Genomic DNA, 17,525 nt, shown 5'->3' on the forward strand with positions numbered 1-17,525 from the left:
TGCCAGCATCTGCTTGGCTTCTGGTAAGGCCTCAAGAAGCTTTCACTCATGGCGAATGGCAAACAGGGAGCAGGCATGTCACATGGTGAGAGAGGGAGAGAGGCAGCAAGGGAGACAGGAGGAGGAGGCGCCACCCTTTTTCTTATTATTTAATTTTTTGAGAGGGTGGCACGATCATGGCTCACTGGAGCCTCAACCTCCCATGCTCGAGCAATCCTGCTGCCTTAGCTTCCTGAGTGGCTGGGACTACGGGCCTGCACCACCACACCTAATGTTTAATTTTTTAAAATTTTTTGTTGAGATGGGATTTCATTATTTTCCCCAGGCTGGTCTCAAACTTCCGAGTTCAAGTAATCCTCCCTCCTTCATCCCCAAAAGTTCTGTAATCACAGGCGTGGGCCACTGTGTCTGGCCCAGGCTCTTTTTTTTTTTTTGAGACAGAGTCTCGCTCTGTCACCTAGGCTAGAGTGCAGTGGTGTGATCTCAGCTCACTGCAACCCCCGCCTCCCAGGTTCAAGCGATTCTCCTGCCTCAGCCACCGGAGTATCTGGGATTATAGATGCATTTCACCACACCTGGCTAATTTTTGTGTTTTTAGTAGAGGCAGGGTTTCACCATCTTGGCCAGGTGGGTCTTGAACTCCTGACCTCATGATCCACCCGCCTTGGCCTCCCGATCTTGTGATCCACCCGCCTTGGCCTCCCAAAGTGCTGGGATTACAGGCATGAGCCACCTCACCCGGTCCAGCTCAGACTCTTTTAAACAACCAGATCTCATGTGAACTCATTACTATGGGGAGGGCACCAAGCCATTCATGAGGGATCCACCCCTCTGAGCCAAACACCTCCCACCAGCCCCACCTCCAACATTAGGGATTATATTTCAATATGAGATTTGGAGGGGACACACATCCAAGCTGTGGTGGGCATTGTAATCACGGTGGAGCTTTTCTCATCAGGCTGATACCCAAGTCCCACCCCTGGGTATTGCTAGAATGTCACCTGGTGACTAATGAGTGCCAAAGGAGGAGACCAATCCCGTGGGGCCCTTGCATCCTCTCTGCTTGTGGTTGCTGTCTCTGTATTGTTCTCTCTGTTATGATTGGCTCTAACTTCCAGTAAGAGAAAACTTGACCTGCAGTGACTGAAGACAGGATACATTTTCTTAAACAAGAATTCTGAAGTTTAGAGAACATAAAACTGCTTAATTTGGCTCCTATAATAGGAGCCAAATTTTTATTTTATAATAAATTATAATAATTAATAATTATTGTAATAATTATAATTGATTATATATAATAAATTATTTTATAATTTATTTTATAATTGTCAAATTTAATATTTGACAATATCTGAGTCAGCTTCCCAGTTCTTTTCTTGGCTTTCCCCCCAACTGCCACCTTATGGGCACAAGCTGATTGCTGCAGCTCCACATGTCCCGTGCAAACCCAAGGAAGAAGGGAAAGCAGTCAGACCAGCCAAGTCTTTTTCATTTTATCAAGAATAGAACAAGCATTTCTAGAGCCGCTAGAGGATTTCCTTGTTTAGCTCTTTGTCCAGAGCTACCACATGGCCACTTTCAGTTGCAAAGGAGGCTTGGTTAGGCCGGTCACATTGCCAGCCCTCGCAAGGAGGAAGAGGGGAATGGATACTGACAATGTCTACAATAGTCATCTTCCCTGCTACGCTGAAAGTACTTTACAGGCAGGAACCAAGCTCCATCAGGCCATACTTATGTCCGTGCTATGCCACACTTCTCACCTGGCACTTTGCTGGACATATAGAGACCTGAGATGAGAAGGGTTTGAGGAGACACTTCCTGCCCACTGTGCTAAGCACTTTCTTGTGTCTTTTGGGTTCTCTGAGCAGCTGTAGGAGTATAGAAGCCTCCAGATATATGTTAAACTCTTTTTCAGCACCTCTCAAAACAGAAAAAAAAGCAAGAAAAAGACTACAAGCTGGGAGGAAATCTATGCTGCTGTAAAAATAGAATAGGGCTGGAGTGCATTCTTCAGTAATGAATGCATGAAAAGCAGCCTCTTCAATTATAAATGTGGCTTATCTTGTTTATTGCCCAGTAATTCTGTTTTATTGATTTCTGTTTACTTCCAATCACCTCAAATGAGACTGTGTTGCTTAGAGATCTTGATCCCTAAAAGTTTGTCATTAAAGCTACTCTGCTGTATTTAGTTGTTTATTTTTTGCTCAAAGCATTTGAATCAATATGTATACAAACGAAACACTTTTTCCTTTGCTCCCTAGAAGACTACAAGAAAAAAGAATCTAGAAAAACTAAATAAAGATGCTTAGATTTTTTTTTTAAAGTCCCAGCAAATGACATATTGATTTCTTTCAAAGAGGCAGAGTGTAAATTAAAAATATTTTTCTGACACAGTTTGTAAAGATGCCACTGACTCAGCAGAGTTTGTGCTTATTGACTTTCTCTTCCTAGAGGGCCAGGGTGGAAAGGCCGCCCACTTTTCCTAAGATCAGCTGGCTTTCAAAATTCTCTGAGGTAAGTTAGCCTTAAAGCCAATGCGAGCAAAGGTTCTTGATTCCCTGTGATCAGGTCTGAGTTCCGGTTTTGTCATCTACCACATCACTTCTGTGTATAAAAAGGTGTTGTAATTTTTTTTTTTTTCAGAAAATTATATGGTCATCATTCTTTTTCAAAGTGGTGGCATTAAAACCCAGAATTCTCAGAAGTGGAAATAAACAAAAGCTGCGCCCTTATTAGAGAATACTGTCTGGAATGTTATTAAATGGGTCTGGGCAGATAGAGAGGGGAGTTAGAGTGGGAGCATGTGCATTAAAAGAGCCACACCAGTACAGGAATACTAGTGCTGTTTCCTTCTGGTACCTTTGAGAGAATAAAGCTAGTTAAGACCCACAGTCGGCCGGGCGCGGTGGCTCAAGCCTGTAATCCCAGCACTTTGGGAGGCCGAGGCGGGCAGATCACGAGGTCAGGAGATCGAGACCATCCTGGCTAACACGGTGAAACACCATCTCTACTAAAAATACAAAAAAAATTAGCCGGGCGCGGTGGCAGGCGCCTGTAGTCCCAGCTATTCGGGAGCCTGAGGCAGGAGAATGGCGTGAACCCGGGAGGCGGAGCTTGCAGTGAGCCGAGATCAAGCCACTGCACTCCAGCCTGGGCGACAGAGCGACAGACCGAGACTCCGTCTCAAAAAAAACAAAAACAAAAACAAAGACCCACAGTCATGAGGCTAGGAGGGAAGCACGAGGGACCTGGTTTCAGGAACATAATCTATTTGTCATAATTTGAGTTTCTGAAACCATGTCACACTCCTTTGGCCTGTTCAAAATCATTTTTCAGAACTGTTCTCAGGGGTAGCTATATAATTTGTGGAAACCAATGCAAAATAAAACTAAGGGGCCCCTTGCCCAAAAATCCAGAAAAAAAAAGTGTTAAAAGTGCTAGAATAGAATTTCTTTTCCCTTTCTTCAATAGTCTATTTGTTATGTTTTTTATTTGCTATTGAATGACATTTAAGTAAATAAAAATGTAAATTAGCATGAATATTACCATTCGTCCTTATATTGTGTGCAATGCCAGTTTTAAATCCAGATATAAGAGCATTCAGCTCAAATGCAGAATCATTGAAATAACACAATTTGTATGTCATAGCCCATATATGCATGTGTCTTTTGTTCTTATTGGAAGAGTGGAAATGCCATCCAAAAGTAACTTACTGCTTTTTGTTTCACTTCTTGATGCACGCACATTCTACCAACACTTTTTAACTTCAGCCTACTGATGCATCAGGTAGAACCAAAAACAAGAGGTCTCTTGCCCTGTGCAAGCCAAGCCTTTCTGATTAGCAATCCTAGAGAGGACAGGTGGCTCACACCTGTAATCCCAGCACTTTGGGAGGATGAGGCAGGTGAATTACGAGGTCAGGAGTTTGAGACCAGCCTAGCCAACATGGTGAAACCCCGTCTCTACAAAAAATACAAAAAATTAGCAGGGCGTGGTGGCAGGCACCTGTAATCCCAGCTACTTGGGAGGCTGAGGCAGAAGAATTGCTTGAACCTGGGAGGCGGAGGTTGCAGTGAGCCAAGATTCTACCACTGCACTCCAGCCTGGGCGACAGAGTGAGACTGTCTCAAAAAAAAAAAAAAAAAAAAAAACAAGAAGAGGTTTCCGGGTTGCCCTATCTTTCCCTTTCATGTCATCATCTATACTGTAAATGGTTGGTTGATACAGAGACTTAAGAAAGGATGTGATAGGTTCTCCTGATGTGCTTCTTAGAATGCCATTGCCTTCTCTCTGTCTTCTAAGCAACTTCTGGTTCAAAGGGAGAGCATGAGCTCCTGGGGATGTCAGTGTTCCTACTCAGCCTGTAGATATAACATCCTTACCTATTATACAGAGGACATGATATAGAATCCGGAGAGAGGAAAAGCAAAGGAGGCCAGCTTTGGCCTGAGAACTTAACCTAGTCACTCTTGCCTAGAAGACAGTACCAACCTCCCAAGGAGAAACATTGGGGGATAAATTCAAATAAAGCTGTTTGATTCAGATTACTCCTATATGTAAGTGAATCCACAGGATCCTGTGCCATTGGGGCATCAGGAACACTATATGAGGATGAGCGGCAAGGAATGGAAGTCAACACACACATTGCATGTATCTCCTCTGCTTGCTTTCATGCCGCACTGTTCCACTGAACTTCACTTACAAAACACAAGTGCAAAGATAAATGATTAGGAATTTCAAGATGGTAAGAGCAGAGCATACAACCTAACAAAGGGTCTTTGTGAGCAAAAAACCCTGTGGATGACCTCATGGATCTCATGCCTGTGATTACACCTGCTACATTTCCAACACCCATTTTGACAGCAAGTGAGTGTTGCTGTTTATGAACTAGAACGGGGAAAATTATTAGCCTCACTGTCTATCAGAAATGAGAAACAATTCATCTCATCTCTTTCTACATAGAAGTTCTGTTGTGTTTGCTTTTGTAAATTATTTTGAATCAATATCTAAGATGGGTTTATCTATTTACTACTAATTGCAGCCTGGGAATAAGGATGTGACTTCTGGGGTTGAGTGGGCTCATCTGGGTTTCTGAACTTCTCAATTTAATAGCACCTGAAGACATTCCCTACCTAGAGGTTTTTTATATAAATCATACAGCTTTATGGGAACCCATCCTCCCACATTTCTCTGTGGGAGGTTGGTATTTCCTTCTAGGCATGAATAGGGATAAATTCTCAACCCAAAGCTGACCTCCTCTGCATTTTTCCTCTACTGGGACTTCATACCATGTTCTCAAATTGACTCTCATTTTTCCTTCATAGTTCTGTCTCAAACTTACTGGCCGCAGATCACTTGTAACTCCCTATTTTAAGTCCAGTTTCAAATACCAAAACTTGGTTTAACTTCTGCTATTGCTGTGACACCTGTCTCTGACTTTTCTAACATTATATTACATGGCTGAGGATATACTTTTTTTTTCTCAGTGTAATAAGGAAAAGATAGCCTTGTATTTCTAGAAGTTGTATTTTATATTCACTTCATTGCATTTGATTGTTCTGGATAAGTTTTCTGTGCCACATACTAAGTTTTGGGATGTACTAACATGCACTCTTTTCTTGTGTTTACATCTTCTTGAGCTTGCATCTCTTTCTTAGAGGGAAGACATGAGGGAGGAAAATAAGAAGAAAGAAAGGGAAGAAGGGAGGGAAAAAAGTAGATTTGGTCTTTGGAGCTTCAGTTAAATTTCCTTTATAATGGTTAGACCCTAAATACTCAAAATGAGTATTTGTGGTGAGAACAAAAGAGCTGACAGTGGAAACACAGCCAAGCCTTTCTAATTAGCAATCCTAGAGAGGACAGCACCAATAAGAAAGAAGAGCAGCCATCAAAGCCAGGCCTTTATATGTATGTAATCAACAGGCATCCGATCTAGATTCTTAAAGATGGTGTGGTTTGGGTGGGTGATTTTATTTATTTTATTTTTCTGTCTCCTAAATAATATGTAATTTCTTCAGGCCAAGAAATAAATTGAAAGGATTTAGAGGGATTTGCTTATCAGTGGAACACCACGTAGCATTACATTCCTCCTGCTTTTGGGAAGGTACATTGAAGTTTGGTTAATCTTCTGTGGTTCAATACTCCTCTTCCCTCTGTCAGCCTGCCTTGAACAACAGATTAATCCCTTTTCCACCCACTCTCTTCTCCTTCCTCCCTCCCCTCTCTCTTGATCTACCCTTCCTTTTTTGAGCAAATAGAAGAAAAATCTTAAAAGTGGGGGAAAAAAAATTAAACTGCTGCACTACGTTTATTTATATAATCCTAGAAGACCTCAAGGATAGAAATAAAGGATCCCAATCCTCGGCACAAAATTTGGCCAAGCTTAGCTTGGTTTTTCTACTGTTAATTAAATCTTGAGTCTGCAAAGGGATTTCCTTAAAGACTAATTCATTAGCAAAAGTTATTATAAGTCATGTCATTCTTTATCCTGCTCTAGTATATGCATTGTGGAAAAGAAGAAAAAGAATATGGGTAGAGGTTTTAGGGAGTGGGTGATACGATTTGCTTGAATTCCTATGTAGTCTGCTGTCTTTAGTGACAATGAATAATTACTGTTGGGTGACGCTTATGAGCCCAACACTAATTTTAAGATTTTATAGCTAATGATTTGGCAACTAATCAGTGTTTTCTGGTTTGACTTGGCTTAAATCTCAGTAGTCTATAAAGTCCATGAGGACAAGGACCAGGTCAGCCTGGTCCCAAGCACAGTGATTGGCACATCATAGGCAATTAATAAACACTTGTCAAGGAAATTAGTGAGTGAATGAGTCAATGCAAATGTCAGTACAAATGTAAATAAAATCATATATTCAGAATATTTTTTTAAATTCAGTTTTAGAGAGCTCTGTTCCAATAACCTAATTTTGGTCAGACAGAATGCAATATGTTTAGCTCAGGGCGATTCTCTTTAGAGCTATCTCATTTCATGGATATATGAGCAAGTAAGTTATGCATGTAGTCATATCTTGGCAAGTGATTATCTTCAGGAGTAGGTAGAGGGAAGAGGGGAAAGTAATAGCTGGAAGAACCCATGACATAAACCTTGTAAGACAGTTTTAAAATTCACAGGGTGTTGTTCCAATCAAAATACTTAAGCTCATAGACATAGGATACAAGGGTCACCTTAGATAGTATCTTAACAAGACTAGAATTCTGTCCCTTCACCTCCAACATTCAGGACCTGCTTCATGAGATGCCCCCATCTTTCACACCTGAGTATGACAAGTTAGAGTCATTTATGTTTCATTTGATCATAACAATGTCAGTGGCTTTCAAAGGTAACTATAAATGGGATGTTTAATCAGAATAAAATAAGAGTATAGGTATGACAGTCATACAATCTTACCACACTGTGAGTTTGTTTCTGTATTGGGCTTAAATTGAGTGAGTGAGAGGGATGGGGGAGAGAGGGAGATAATGGCTTCTAACAAGCTTGCCCAAGCTCTATGTTTTTTCTATTTTTGATTAAATATGAAAATCATTGGCAAGACATAGTGGCTCATGCCTGTAGTCCCAGCACTTTGGGAGCCCAAGGTGGGTGACTCACTTCAGCCCAGGAGTTAGAGACCAGCCTTGGCAACATGGAAAAACCCTGTCTCTACAAAAAAATAAAAATAAATAAATTATTCAGGTGTGGTGGCGTGTACCTATAAGTCCTAGATACCTAGGAGGCTGAGGCAAGGGGATCACTTAAGCCCAAGGAGGTCAAGGCTGCAGTGAGCCATGATTACGCCCCTGCACTCCAGCCTAGGTGACTGAGAGAGACCCTGTCTCAAGGAAAAAAAAAAAAAAATCATCCAGTTGTATGTGTGGGTATTAGCACTGATCAAAGATGAGACTGTGATGGCCACAATTTAGTAAAGAAAATCTTAATAGATACATTTAAAAAAAAGGTCAAACTTTTCAAATCTCATTAAAGGTTATAGGTTTACTTAGAGTCAATGGGTATTAGGTAATTGAAAAACTCTCTCAGGCAGCTTGTATTTAAATAGAGAATGAACATTCATAATGAAGCTAGATGGGTCCTCTCTCATCTGAGATATTCAGAGCTCCAACTCCATCTCAGAATGAAGGTATAGAGGGGAAAGAACTAAAACAGCAAACATTTAAAGGAATTTAATTCTTTTTAGCATGGAGCAGCTGCAGAGATGTATGGCTGTTTTCTGTGGGGCTTCAGAATATTTATGGGCCTTTCCCTTTTCCTTTTTCACTGGAAGAAAGGAGATCATCATTCTTGAGTGTGTTATTTATAATTTCATAAAGCTGTTCTGTGGCAGGACTTATTTTATCTCATACTTAATCTCAAATAACTGTGCTTCCAAGGAGATGGGTGGGGAAAATTGATTATCCCTCAAAATGATTAGCCTATTACCAGTGTAAGATAAAGAGCTGAAGGGTGGAATTTGAAGTTACAAAAGGCAGTTGGGCAGTAAGGAGGGGACAGAGTGAAACGGTCTTGAGCAGTTCTGATCACAGCTCACAGCAGTAGACACTTTTCTCATGCCCAATAATGGATTAATAACAAAGAACAGTGTAGAACCATTGCCAAGAAAGGGTAAAACCCTTCTGAGTACACAATTAGAAGCCAATGATTATAGAAGCAATAACTCACTGGAGGAAAATACGTCCGATTTGTGAAACTTAGGGAATTGGAAGGTAAATATACCCATAAATTTACTTGGGTGGACAGAGTTCTGAGCTTTCTTCTGTCCCAGCTTTATTCTAAGGTAATTTCAATAAACATTGTTAGGAGGAAAAAAAGAACATAAATGCAATAAAAAATCTTCCAGGAAAGGAATATACAGGGCTCCTGCCAGAGAGATATTTTATTGAAAGTTATTATAATACCTATCTTTAGTTTTATGAGTCCTAACACAGAACAAAGTAATTTCAACACGTGGATTAAAAATATGAAATACATATTTTAACATGTAGTAGTATGAATTATTGTTTTTAATATAGGACTTGGCTAATATGTAGGGGCAGAGGAATATTTTTCTCCCCTTGAGAAAGCAAGATAAGGTGCTTAGTATGCATTGTGAAACTGCATTGCAGTCATACTCATGCACTATGTTCTATAAACCATGTGTAGTAGCTTCCAACCAAATGGGACAGATGACACTGGTGAGATGCAGGGAGTGGAGGAAGGAGAGAAGTCTGATAGGGCAGGACATGAAATTCATGCTCACTATCTAAGTTTTCAAGAACAACATAGCTCAAGTAGTGGTCACACTGTCATTCTAGTCCATCCCTTCCCTCCAGTCATCCTGTACTACTAGTGGGTGTATAAATAAACCATGTTTTAGACCTCTAAGCCTTTGCAAATACTATTTCACCTGAAATGCCCTTCTCCTTCTCCAGCCCACCCGTCCTCACTTCCTTCCCCTGTCTCACCACTGCCTGTCCCTGAGGGCTCATTTCCCACATGCTCTCTGCCTTCTTGCTATTTCCTTCCTTCGCACACTAATGCTTCCTCTTGTCAGAGCATGCGGTTTACTACGTCAAGTTTGCCTGTTTACTTGCCTGTCTCATCAGACTGTGAATTCCCAGAGCAGAGGAACTGTGTCTTATCTATAGCTTTATCCCTTATAACTGTTAAAGTGCTTGACACAGAGGCGTTTGAAAAAGATTCATTAAAGTAATGAATGAATGAAAAAAGCACCTTGATGACATATACCACTGACAGTAAATCTAACAGCCCAGCCACTGTGAAAATTATTTGGTGGGTGGTCATAGATTTTTTTAAAAAGTCTTGCTTGAATAACTTATAGAGAATATTGGTGTTTGACATAGGGGAACCATCATATGTCAGCACTTTAAGCATAGCCATTGAAAGTTATGAGAGCTTTAGACAATCATTGTGAGGGGAAAAAATGTGAAGATGACATTGAAGGCAACTTGATAAACATTCCCAACGTAACTATGAATAGAAGAGTTTCCTAAAGCAACACTATTTCCTGGAGGAGCATGGATGGTGGACAGTTAAAAATAACAATTCACTACAAGTGTTTATACCCTTGGTTACTGTGAATACTAAATTAATATGAATTAACAGCTCAGCACAAAGCCTAAATGTAGCCAGTGTTTATTAAGTGGTAAATGTTATTAGTAGGCATGAGTCTAGATAGTCTAGATATCCATTTCTTTGCAGGCATACTAACTGCTCTTTCTTCTAAGTAATTAAAAGTAATTACAGACAATGGTTGTGATTATAGGAAAATACAGACATGCAGCCTAAGGCTACCACATTTTATTAAAAGGCAGAGATCCACCAATTTGTTCTACTTATAGCAATTCTATTCTGAGTCTGAGTCTATCTGCAACATGAAACCTGTTTTACAAGCCATGGAAAGCAATCAAAGAAGTGTGCCTTTTCTTTCAAGGTTCAGCATCAGATCCTGCATTTGCTTGCATCTGAAAAAGGACACAGACTGAAAAAGCCAAAACAACAACAACAAAAAAAAACTGCTAAAAGAAAGCCCTGGGTTTTTTGAAAGTATCTTTGAATCCAATTGCCATTAATTTAGGATATTATCTTAAGCCGCTCATATCATCCAAAAGCCTTGGTTTGTAATGTTTGGATTTTCTAGACGTTAGGGACAAAAGTCGTTTAAAAAAAGTCTAAGTGTAGCATCCCTAATTCTAAGGCTTTTTGCAAATTAAGGCCTCTGGCAGAGGAAGTCTTTCCATACTACACAGTGTTCTGTGGCACGTGTGGCCAATGTTGCATGCCAGGTTCTTGAGGAAAACATTGGTTACCAAAACAGGCAAAGAGGGACTGAAATGTTTGTAACTGCTTTGGGAGTTTCAGTTGGCTGTACCTCTAAGTGGTAACGATGAGGTCTGAAAGACACAAAGGAAGGAACTGAATTCATATAAGACCCACACAGATTGTCTAGATTCACAGCCACTGAAAACAGATCACCTTTGAATGATTGTTTAAGCTCTTTATGAGTACATTTTTCTTTATCACTCCTCATGGCAGGTGCAACCAGGAATAGTATGTGTACCATAAAATGGAAGTAATTAATTGTCAGCAACAAAGAACACTTCTAATGTAGGGTAAATCGTAACAAATAGAGCACATAGGCAGATACCAAATTTATTTAAATTAGGAGTGGCTATCAGGCTTGGAATTACTTTGATTGAGAGGCTGATGTTGATTGTGAAGTTAAATTATGATGTTGATTAATAGTGAAGTAACTAAGTGACGTGTGTGCACTCGCACACACACACACACACACACACACATCCCAGGTCACTTTCTGAATCTAAGTAGAGGAGTTGGGATTCACAGTTGTGCTATGTCTAGGGCCAGGCCCATTCTTATGACACACTGCTGGATCATTTGCCCTTCAAACTCCTTTGAGTCTGGGCACCATTGCTAGGAGCTACTGGTAAAATGTGGTTCTGTTGCCTGGGAAGAACACTGTATTCACATGTACTCATATAGAAGATCAACAGAAAACAAATCTTTGGGCAAAGTGGAGCACAGAGAGGGTTAAAGGTGGAAAAAGGGGGTCAGAAGGTGAAAGATGATGTGTGGGGTCTGCAGTGGGGATTAGGGGCCCATTCTTGGGATGGAATTGGAGGTGGAGAAGGGGTGGGAGAGTGGGGCTGGGGATGGTGTCACCTAAACCACAGGGGAGAGAAACTTAGTAGTATGAGAGGAAGCCAAGGAAGCTGAGAGGAAAGACAATATCTTTTCAACGTCAGAGTCTACTCCTTTTTCTGAAGAAAAAAAAATTACATTTCTTCTTTTGGCCCATGCAAATGAAGATGTCTCCTCTGAGTTAAAGATTCAACTAATATTATGTTAATGTATGTTTTGGTTTCTACTGAAGTTATGCATTGTTTTTAAAACATTTGTTCAATGGCCTTTAAACTTTATTGCCAGGCTTTCAGTTCTTGAAAGGAGCTCATTAGATTTTCATTAACTCACCAGCTTTCACTCAATACTAGGGACCAAAGTCCTACCGGGCCATTCTGCAAGGCCCTTACAGTCAAATCATTAAAATTTCCAGTTGAACACACTTTAGCAGTGTATTCTCCGCCTCTTTATTACCGCCACCCTAAGGAGTTTTTTCAGATAAGTTTTCCCCCTAATTGCCCTTTTCCCACAACATTTCAATTCCAAAGATATACTACATATTCATTTATGTAACTGTGGCCTTTGGGAGGGTCACAAACCATTGTAATATTTAAGATTGTCCCCCAGCCCAAACCAATCTTTCCTGCCTTTGGTGGGAGACATTGCCCCTATAAAGAATGCATGCTTAAAAACTACTAAACAATGATTGTGGTCTTTCCAAAATAGTGTTTTCCTCTTATAATTGCCTTATTTATTTCAACAGTTAACTCTTTTCCCACTTACCAGCTCCTTTCCCTAAGTAACTAGAAGTAGAGCTATTATAGTCCCCCTCTCAGCAGGAAACACCAAGGGAATATGCTTACCATGTCTCTAACACAAATAACAGTCCCCCAGGAGGTAACTACCAGTTTCAGTTGCTGGAACTGAAATGAACAATTCAGTAGTGTGTTTTTTTTTTTAAGTATGTTTAAAAATTCTTTTTTCGGTGTGGAGAAGGAGAGCATCAGGATAAACAGCTAATACACGCGGGGCTTAATACCTAGGTGATGGGCTGATAGGTAAATGGGTGAGATGGTGGTTTGCTGCGCCTATGTAACAAACCTGCACGTTCTGCACATGTATCCTGGAACTTTATTAAAAAAATAAAAATTCTTTTTTTCTGCTAGCCTCGAGGAGCAAGGTTTGAACTATACCCCTTTCAGATGTAGAATAAAGATCAATATTGTTGTGTAGGGCACTTCTCTGCCATTGTTAATTAAATCAATGAATTATCTAATGTGGTTTTTCCAGTTCTTTGCTGTGTCCAGTAATTCCATACCTAGGATGTCTATTTTAAAAAGGATGTTTTCTGGAAATCCTGAGTAGAAAGGCTGTCATATATATTCATTTATTAGGGCTGTCATAACAAAATATCCCAGATCAGGTGGCTTAGACAATAGAAATTTATTTCCTCGAAATTCTGGAGGCTAGAAGCCTGAAATCAAGGTGTCAGCAGAATCAGTGTCTTCTGAGAACTCTCTCCTTGGCTTGTAGATGACTATCTGCCAGTGTCTTTATATGGCCTTCCTCCCACTGGGTATGTCTGCATCCTACTCTCCTCTTTTTAGAGGGACACAAGTCATATTGGATTAGGGCTCATCCTAATGCTTCATTTTAACTTCATTACCTCTTTAAGGCTTTGTATCAAATACAGTCACATTCTGAGGGGCTGGGGAGTAGGACTTCAACATATGAATTTTGAGGGGACATAATTCTGTCCATAATGTAAGACCAGGTATAAAGAAGCCTATTGCAAGCCACAAACACAGAATTGGACTAAGATGTATTTATTCAAATTCCCACTATGTGTTTTCCTAGCTGTATGACTTTCAGCAACTCACTTAACCTGTCTAACTGCAATTCTAATTAGTCATGTAATAGTCATCCCTGTCCCAAAAGATGGTTGTGAGAATCACGTCTAATTAATAACTGTAACTAAAAAGTGTGTGTGTGTATATATATATATATATATATATATATATGTGTGTATGTATGTATATGTATGTCTAGGACAGCATCTGGCTTGTAGTAATTGCTCAATAGAAGGGGAGTGGTTTATTACCTCTTCCTCTTGAATTTGGATCCAGACTTTAGTACATTTGGGAATTGGAAGATCAACAAGTCAGTAAATATTGGTCACATGAAGAAGGGGAAATAAACGAGCATTATTGAACTATAATATATTGAGTCTTCTTATGCACATAGTAGGCCAAAAGTTTTGTTTTTTGCATAAGATCTGTAGATTCATTCATTCAATATTTATTGTGCATGCAATATGTACCAAATACAGAAAGCAGTCATCTCACCTACTGTATGGAGGGCTCTTCTCACAGCTGATACTCAGTCTCCTATATTTCTTGTAATAGATTCCCTGGGATTGGGGAGTTTCTGCAAGACTCAGAATTTAGAAGGTGCCTCAAGTTGAACTACTATTACTGCAGTCAGAACTGTTTTTGCTCTCTTCAGGAACAGCCTTACCTGTGTTCAGGGACTATTGTGTGGTATCATGCTACTGGTCCACATTACCAATTCAGCTATTGCAGCAATTACATGAAGGAATTCTTGCTAATGATAAAAGCCATTATGCAGTTCCTAAAGAGAATGCATTCCACAGCATTCATTAATTATGCCAGCCTGTAGATGCACAACTACCACGGCATACCCTTGAGACCACACACCATAAGGATTGAAACTCTCTCAAAGCCACAATGTATGTCTGTGTTGCTTTGCACTCTTACATTGCCCATCCTTTACAACAGCCCTTCTCCTGTCCTTCTGATTCTTAAAACTCAAAACCAGAATGAAGTAAGGCTGCAAAATGTCATTTATGGGGATGGGTTAGGCTTAAGTCTCCTGGAACCACCTTGGGTCACTCAGCTCTATGGAAGACCCCCCCGAGATGGTCTAGACCCAGAGTCATTCTCAGTCACACAGTAGTTAAGAATTCTTCATCCTACGGTATGCCCTCTTTAGAAAAATAATCGTAATGATGGGAGATGGGACACAGTGATAAATCTTTGATGTCTTTGTTCATTAGTTTCCTTATCTCTCTCTCTTCTCTCTCTTCCCCTACCCCATTATTTTCTCTTTGACATAAACAGCCAACATCAGATGATCTTGTTTCATCTGCTGAATGTTCAAGTGATGATGAAGACTTTGTTGAATGTGAGCCGAGTACAGGTAGGTCAGGTCAGTCTTATTTTGCTTGCTTTCTTTTTTCTTTTGCAAAAAACAATACATACATATATGTGATTATACATGTGTTTTATATATAGATTATAGTGTGTTAATGTGTGTATATTTTTATATCTATATATGTATAAGTATACATATATAAATATTATATCAATGAAAGCATCAAATCCCATGGAAAGAGCAATAAGATCCTACAAAAATTAAGTCAGTCTCTTGATAAGCTAACAAAAAATCATGGTATATGACTTAACATTGGGCAAGCAGATGCCCAGACTTACCACTGGAGCAGCAAATGTGTAGCAGCCAGTGGCAGCTATGAAATTCACAGAGGGTGGGAACATGAGGAAATATATGTTGGAATGACATCAAGAAAGGATGAACCTATGGAGGAGCTTAAAGATTGGTAAGTGGAGCCATAAAGATTGGTAAATGACTTAAAACTCATGAGTTGTTCTGAGCTAAGAGAACCAAAAATATATGTATATATATATATATTTTCCATGGGATTTCAACAGCAGTTAACATGGTATTATCTTTATACTAATTTTGTTAACTGTGTGTCGAGAAAACTTGTGCAACAATATAGTAAACACAAAATTAGTACTGTACCATGCCGTGTCAACAGCTGTGATGCTTCAAAATGTATCTACTGTGCTGAAGTTGAGAAGACTTTAGCAATCAGAAGCTTCAATGTGTTCCCCATTTGGACCCAGATACATTTTGATGTTTTATGGTCTTTCTTTATAGTGAGCTATATATGACCTAATGTCCAGCAGGCAATTGCAGTCCCTGATTATTTCCTATCAACTTTTCACAGTTGTCTGTTTTGAGACTTACTATAAGTTAAACATTTATATGTATATAATAGAGAACAGATATCATCGAATTTCTGTGTATGTTTAATAGAATTAATAGCTGGACTTGGGCCAGGATCTTATTTCTGCGAAGACTAAAATAAATAGAATTTTCTAGTTATTTTTTGCATTGCTTTCAGATTTTTTTCCTTTTAAGAAAAGGAAAGCCATTAAAAATTCTCTTTTGCTAATTCTAGAACATTTAAGCTTCATGAAAAAATAATCTAATAAAAATAAAAACCTTCCATTTCTGACCCCTAAATGATTTACAAGATTTCAAATCTGTTGAAGCCTGACTGCTTTGGTTTCTTGCAAGTGGAATTGGATCCAGGAAGTTCTGTGGGTTCATACCCTTAGTATGACACAGGGACATATCATTAATATGATAGGGCTTCCATTCTGGAGTGTAATCTGTTCCATTGGGAGCTCAGCTGTGTGGAGGGAAAGTAAATGTGATCTGGTCAGGGTTTTTTTTTTTGTTTGTTTTTTGTTTTTTCATATTTTTAGGTAATAATCTGTATGTGCTATGTGAGGTTTTAACCCTAAAAGGGCAGATACATCCGAACTATACCAGAACTTGGGTGCCATGTTTTCATTAATTTATTCATTCATTCATTCAATAAATACTTTTGAGCACTCAGGCAGGATACAATATATCTCTAGATTTGAGTCCTTCCTATTCTGTTTTTTTTTTTTTAAGAAATTAGCTGTCAGAGAATAGAATAGTTTTGCTATCTAACTCCTCGCGAAATTCAATTCAACAGATATTTTTGAGAGTCAACTGTATATGTTAAGCATGTGCTAGATATTAAGGGTTCATATATTAATAGGTCACAATCCTCAATACATACATTAAATTAGCTTGTTTTGTGGCAAACACTTTAAGAAATCTAGGTTTTAATTTTATATATTTATTTATTTATTTATTTATTTTAAGATAAGGTCTCACTCTGTCACCTAGGCTGGAGTGCAGTGGCGTGTTTATAGCTCGTTGCAGCCTCAAACTCCCGGGCTCAAGTGGTCTTCCTGCCTGAGCTTCCCAAGTAGCTAGAACTACATGCACCACTATGCCAGCTAATTTGTTTTATTTTGTGTACAAATGCAGTTCTCACCATGTTGCTCAGGCTGGTCTCGAGCTCCAGGCCTCAAGAAATCCTCTCGCTTTGACCTCCCAAATGGTTTTCTTCCTTTCTTAGCAGTGATATCTCTATATGCAGCAATGTTTATCAAATCTGTAGATTTTAAGGCTTATCAAAATTGAGGCTTGGTCATTCTGAAATATTATCACCATCTTTCCTCAACTACTCACCCTGCCTCAGAAAGTCATCTCCACAGCAACATTCATAATAAGGCAGTGGGCTTTTCCTGATCTCAGCTTCAGATTCTCTAGCTCTATAGCTCCCCAGCTTATGGGTATATATTGCTATTTGTTATGAGACTTGAACAGCGTAAACCTGAATGGCCCCAAACTAAATCCATTTGTTTTCTAGAGGCCACACAGGTATTTTCTCTGATTCAGAAGCAGAGGACAGAAATTCAACACCAACATTTCTTGAGTAACATGGGGTGGGTGGGGAGATACCATTTTTAAAACAATCTGTTGTGTTCTGTAAGGGAGCATGAGAGGAGATAAAGTGAGTGACAGAACCCCTGCCTTGAAAGAGTGAACATGTAGCTCTAGGAGGCTGATATTGATTTCCTCCACATGTGATTATTCAACTCATCACATTTGAAGAATGAGCATTGCATTTTTCTAATTTTATTTACTCCATAAAGTAGTCCTGGTG

General features: G+C 39.4%; 1 protein-coding gene and 1 long non-coding RNA gene across 38 annotated transcripts in view; one reads left to right on the top strand and one right to left on the bottom strand.

Annotated features, from left to right (window-relative positions):
- Positions 1 to 17,525, top strand: part of NRXN3 (neurexin 3) — a 1,742,415-nt gene that overhangs the window by 1,668,156 nt on the left and 56,734 nt on the right. For 22 of the 37 annotated variants that reach the window (XR_008620931.2, XR_008620933.2, XM_055097889.2 and 19 more), the window contains one exon: positions 14,791 to 14,878. Coding sequence is in view for 34 of the 37 variants with exons in the window: in XM_055097889.2 (XP_054953864.1) it covers positions 14,791 to 14,878 (88 nt within the window). In the remaining 3 variants the exon portion in view is untranslated. The remainder of the gene's footprint in view (positions 1 to 14,790; positions 14,879 to 17,525) is intronic. The other 15 variants (XR_008620932.2, XM_055097905.2, XM_055097909.2 and 12 more) reach the window with 1 other exon arrangement.
- Positions 1 to 17,525, bottom strand: part of LOC117975698 (uncharacterized) — a 582,695-nt gene that overhangs the window by 178,788 nt on the left and 386,382 nt on the right. The gene's annotated exons all lie outside the window — the stretch shown is intronic.

Source organism: Pan paniscus, chromosome 15, assembly GCF_029289425.2.
Source record: "Pan paniscus chromosome 15, NHGRI_mPanPan1-v2.0_pri, whole genome shotgun sequence".
In the NCBI taxonomy this organism is placed as follows: domain Eukaryota; kingdom Metazoa; phylum Chordata; class Mammalia; order Primates; family Hominidae; genus Pan; species Pan paniscus.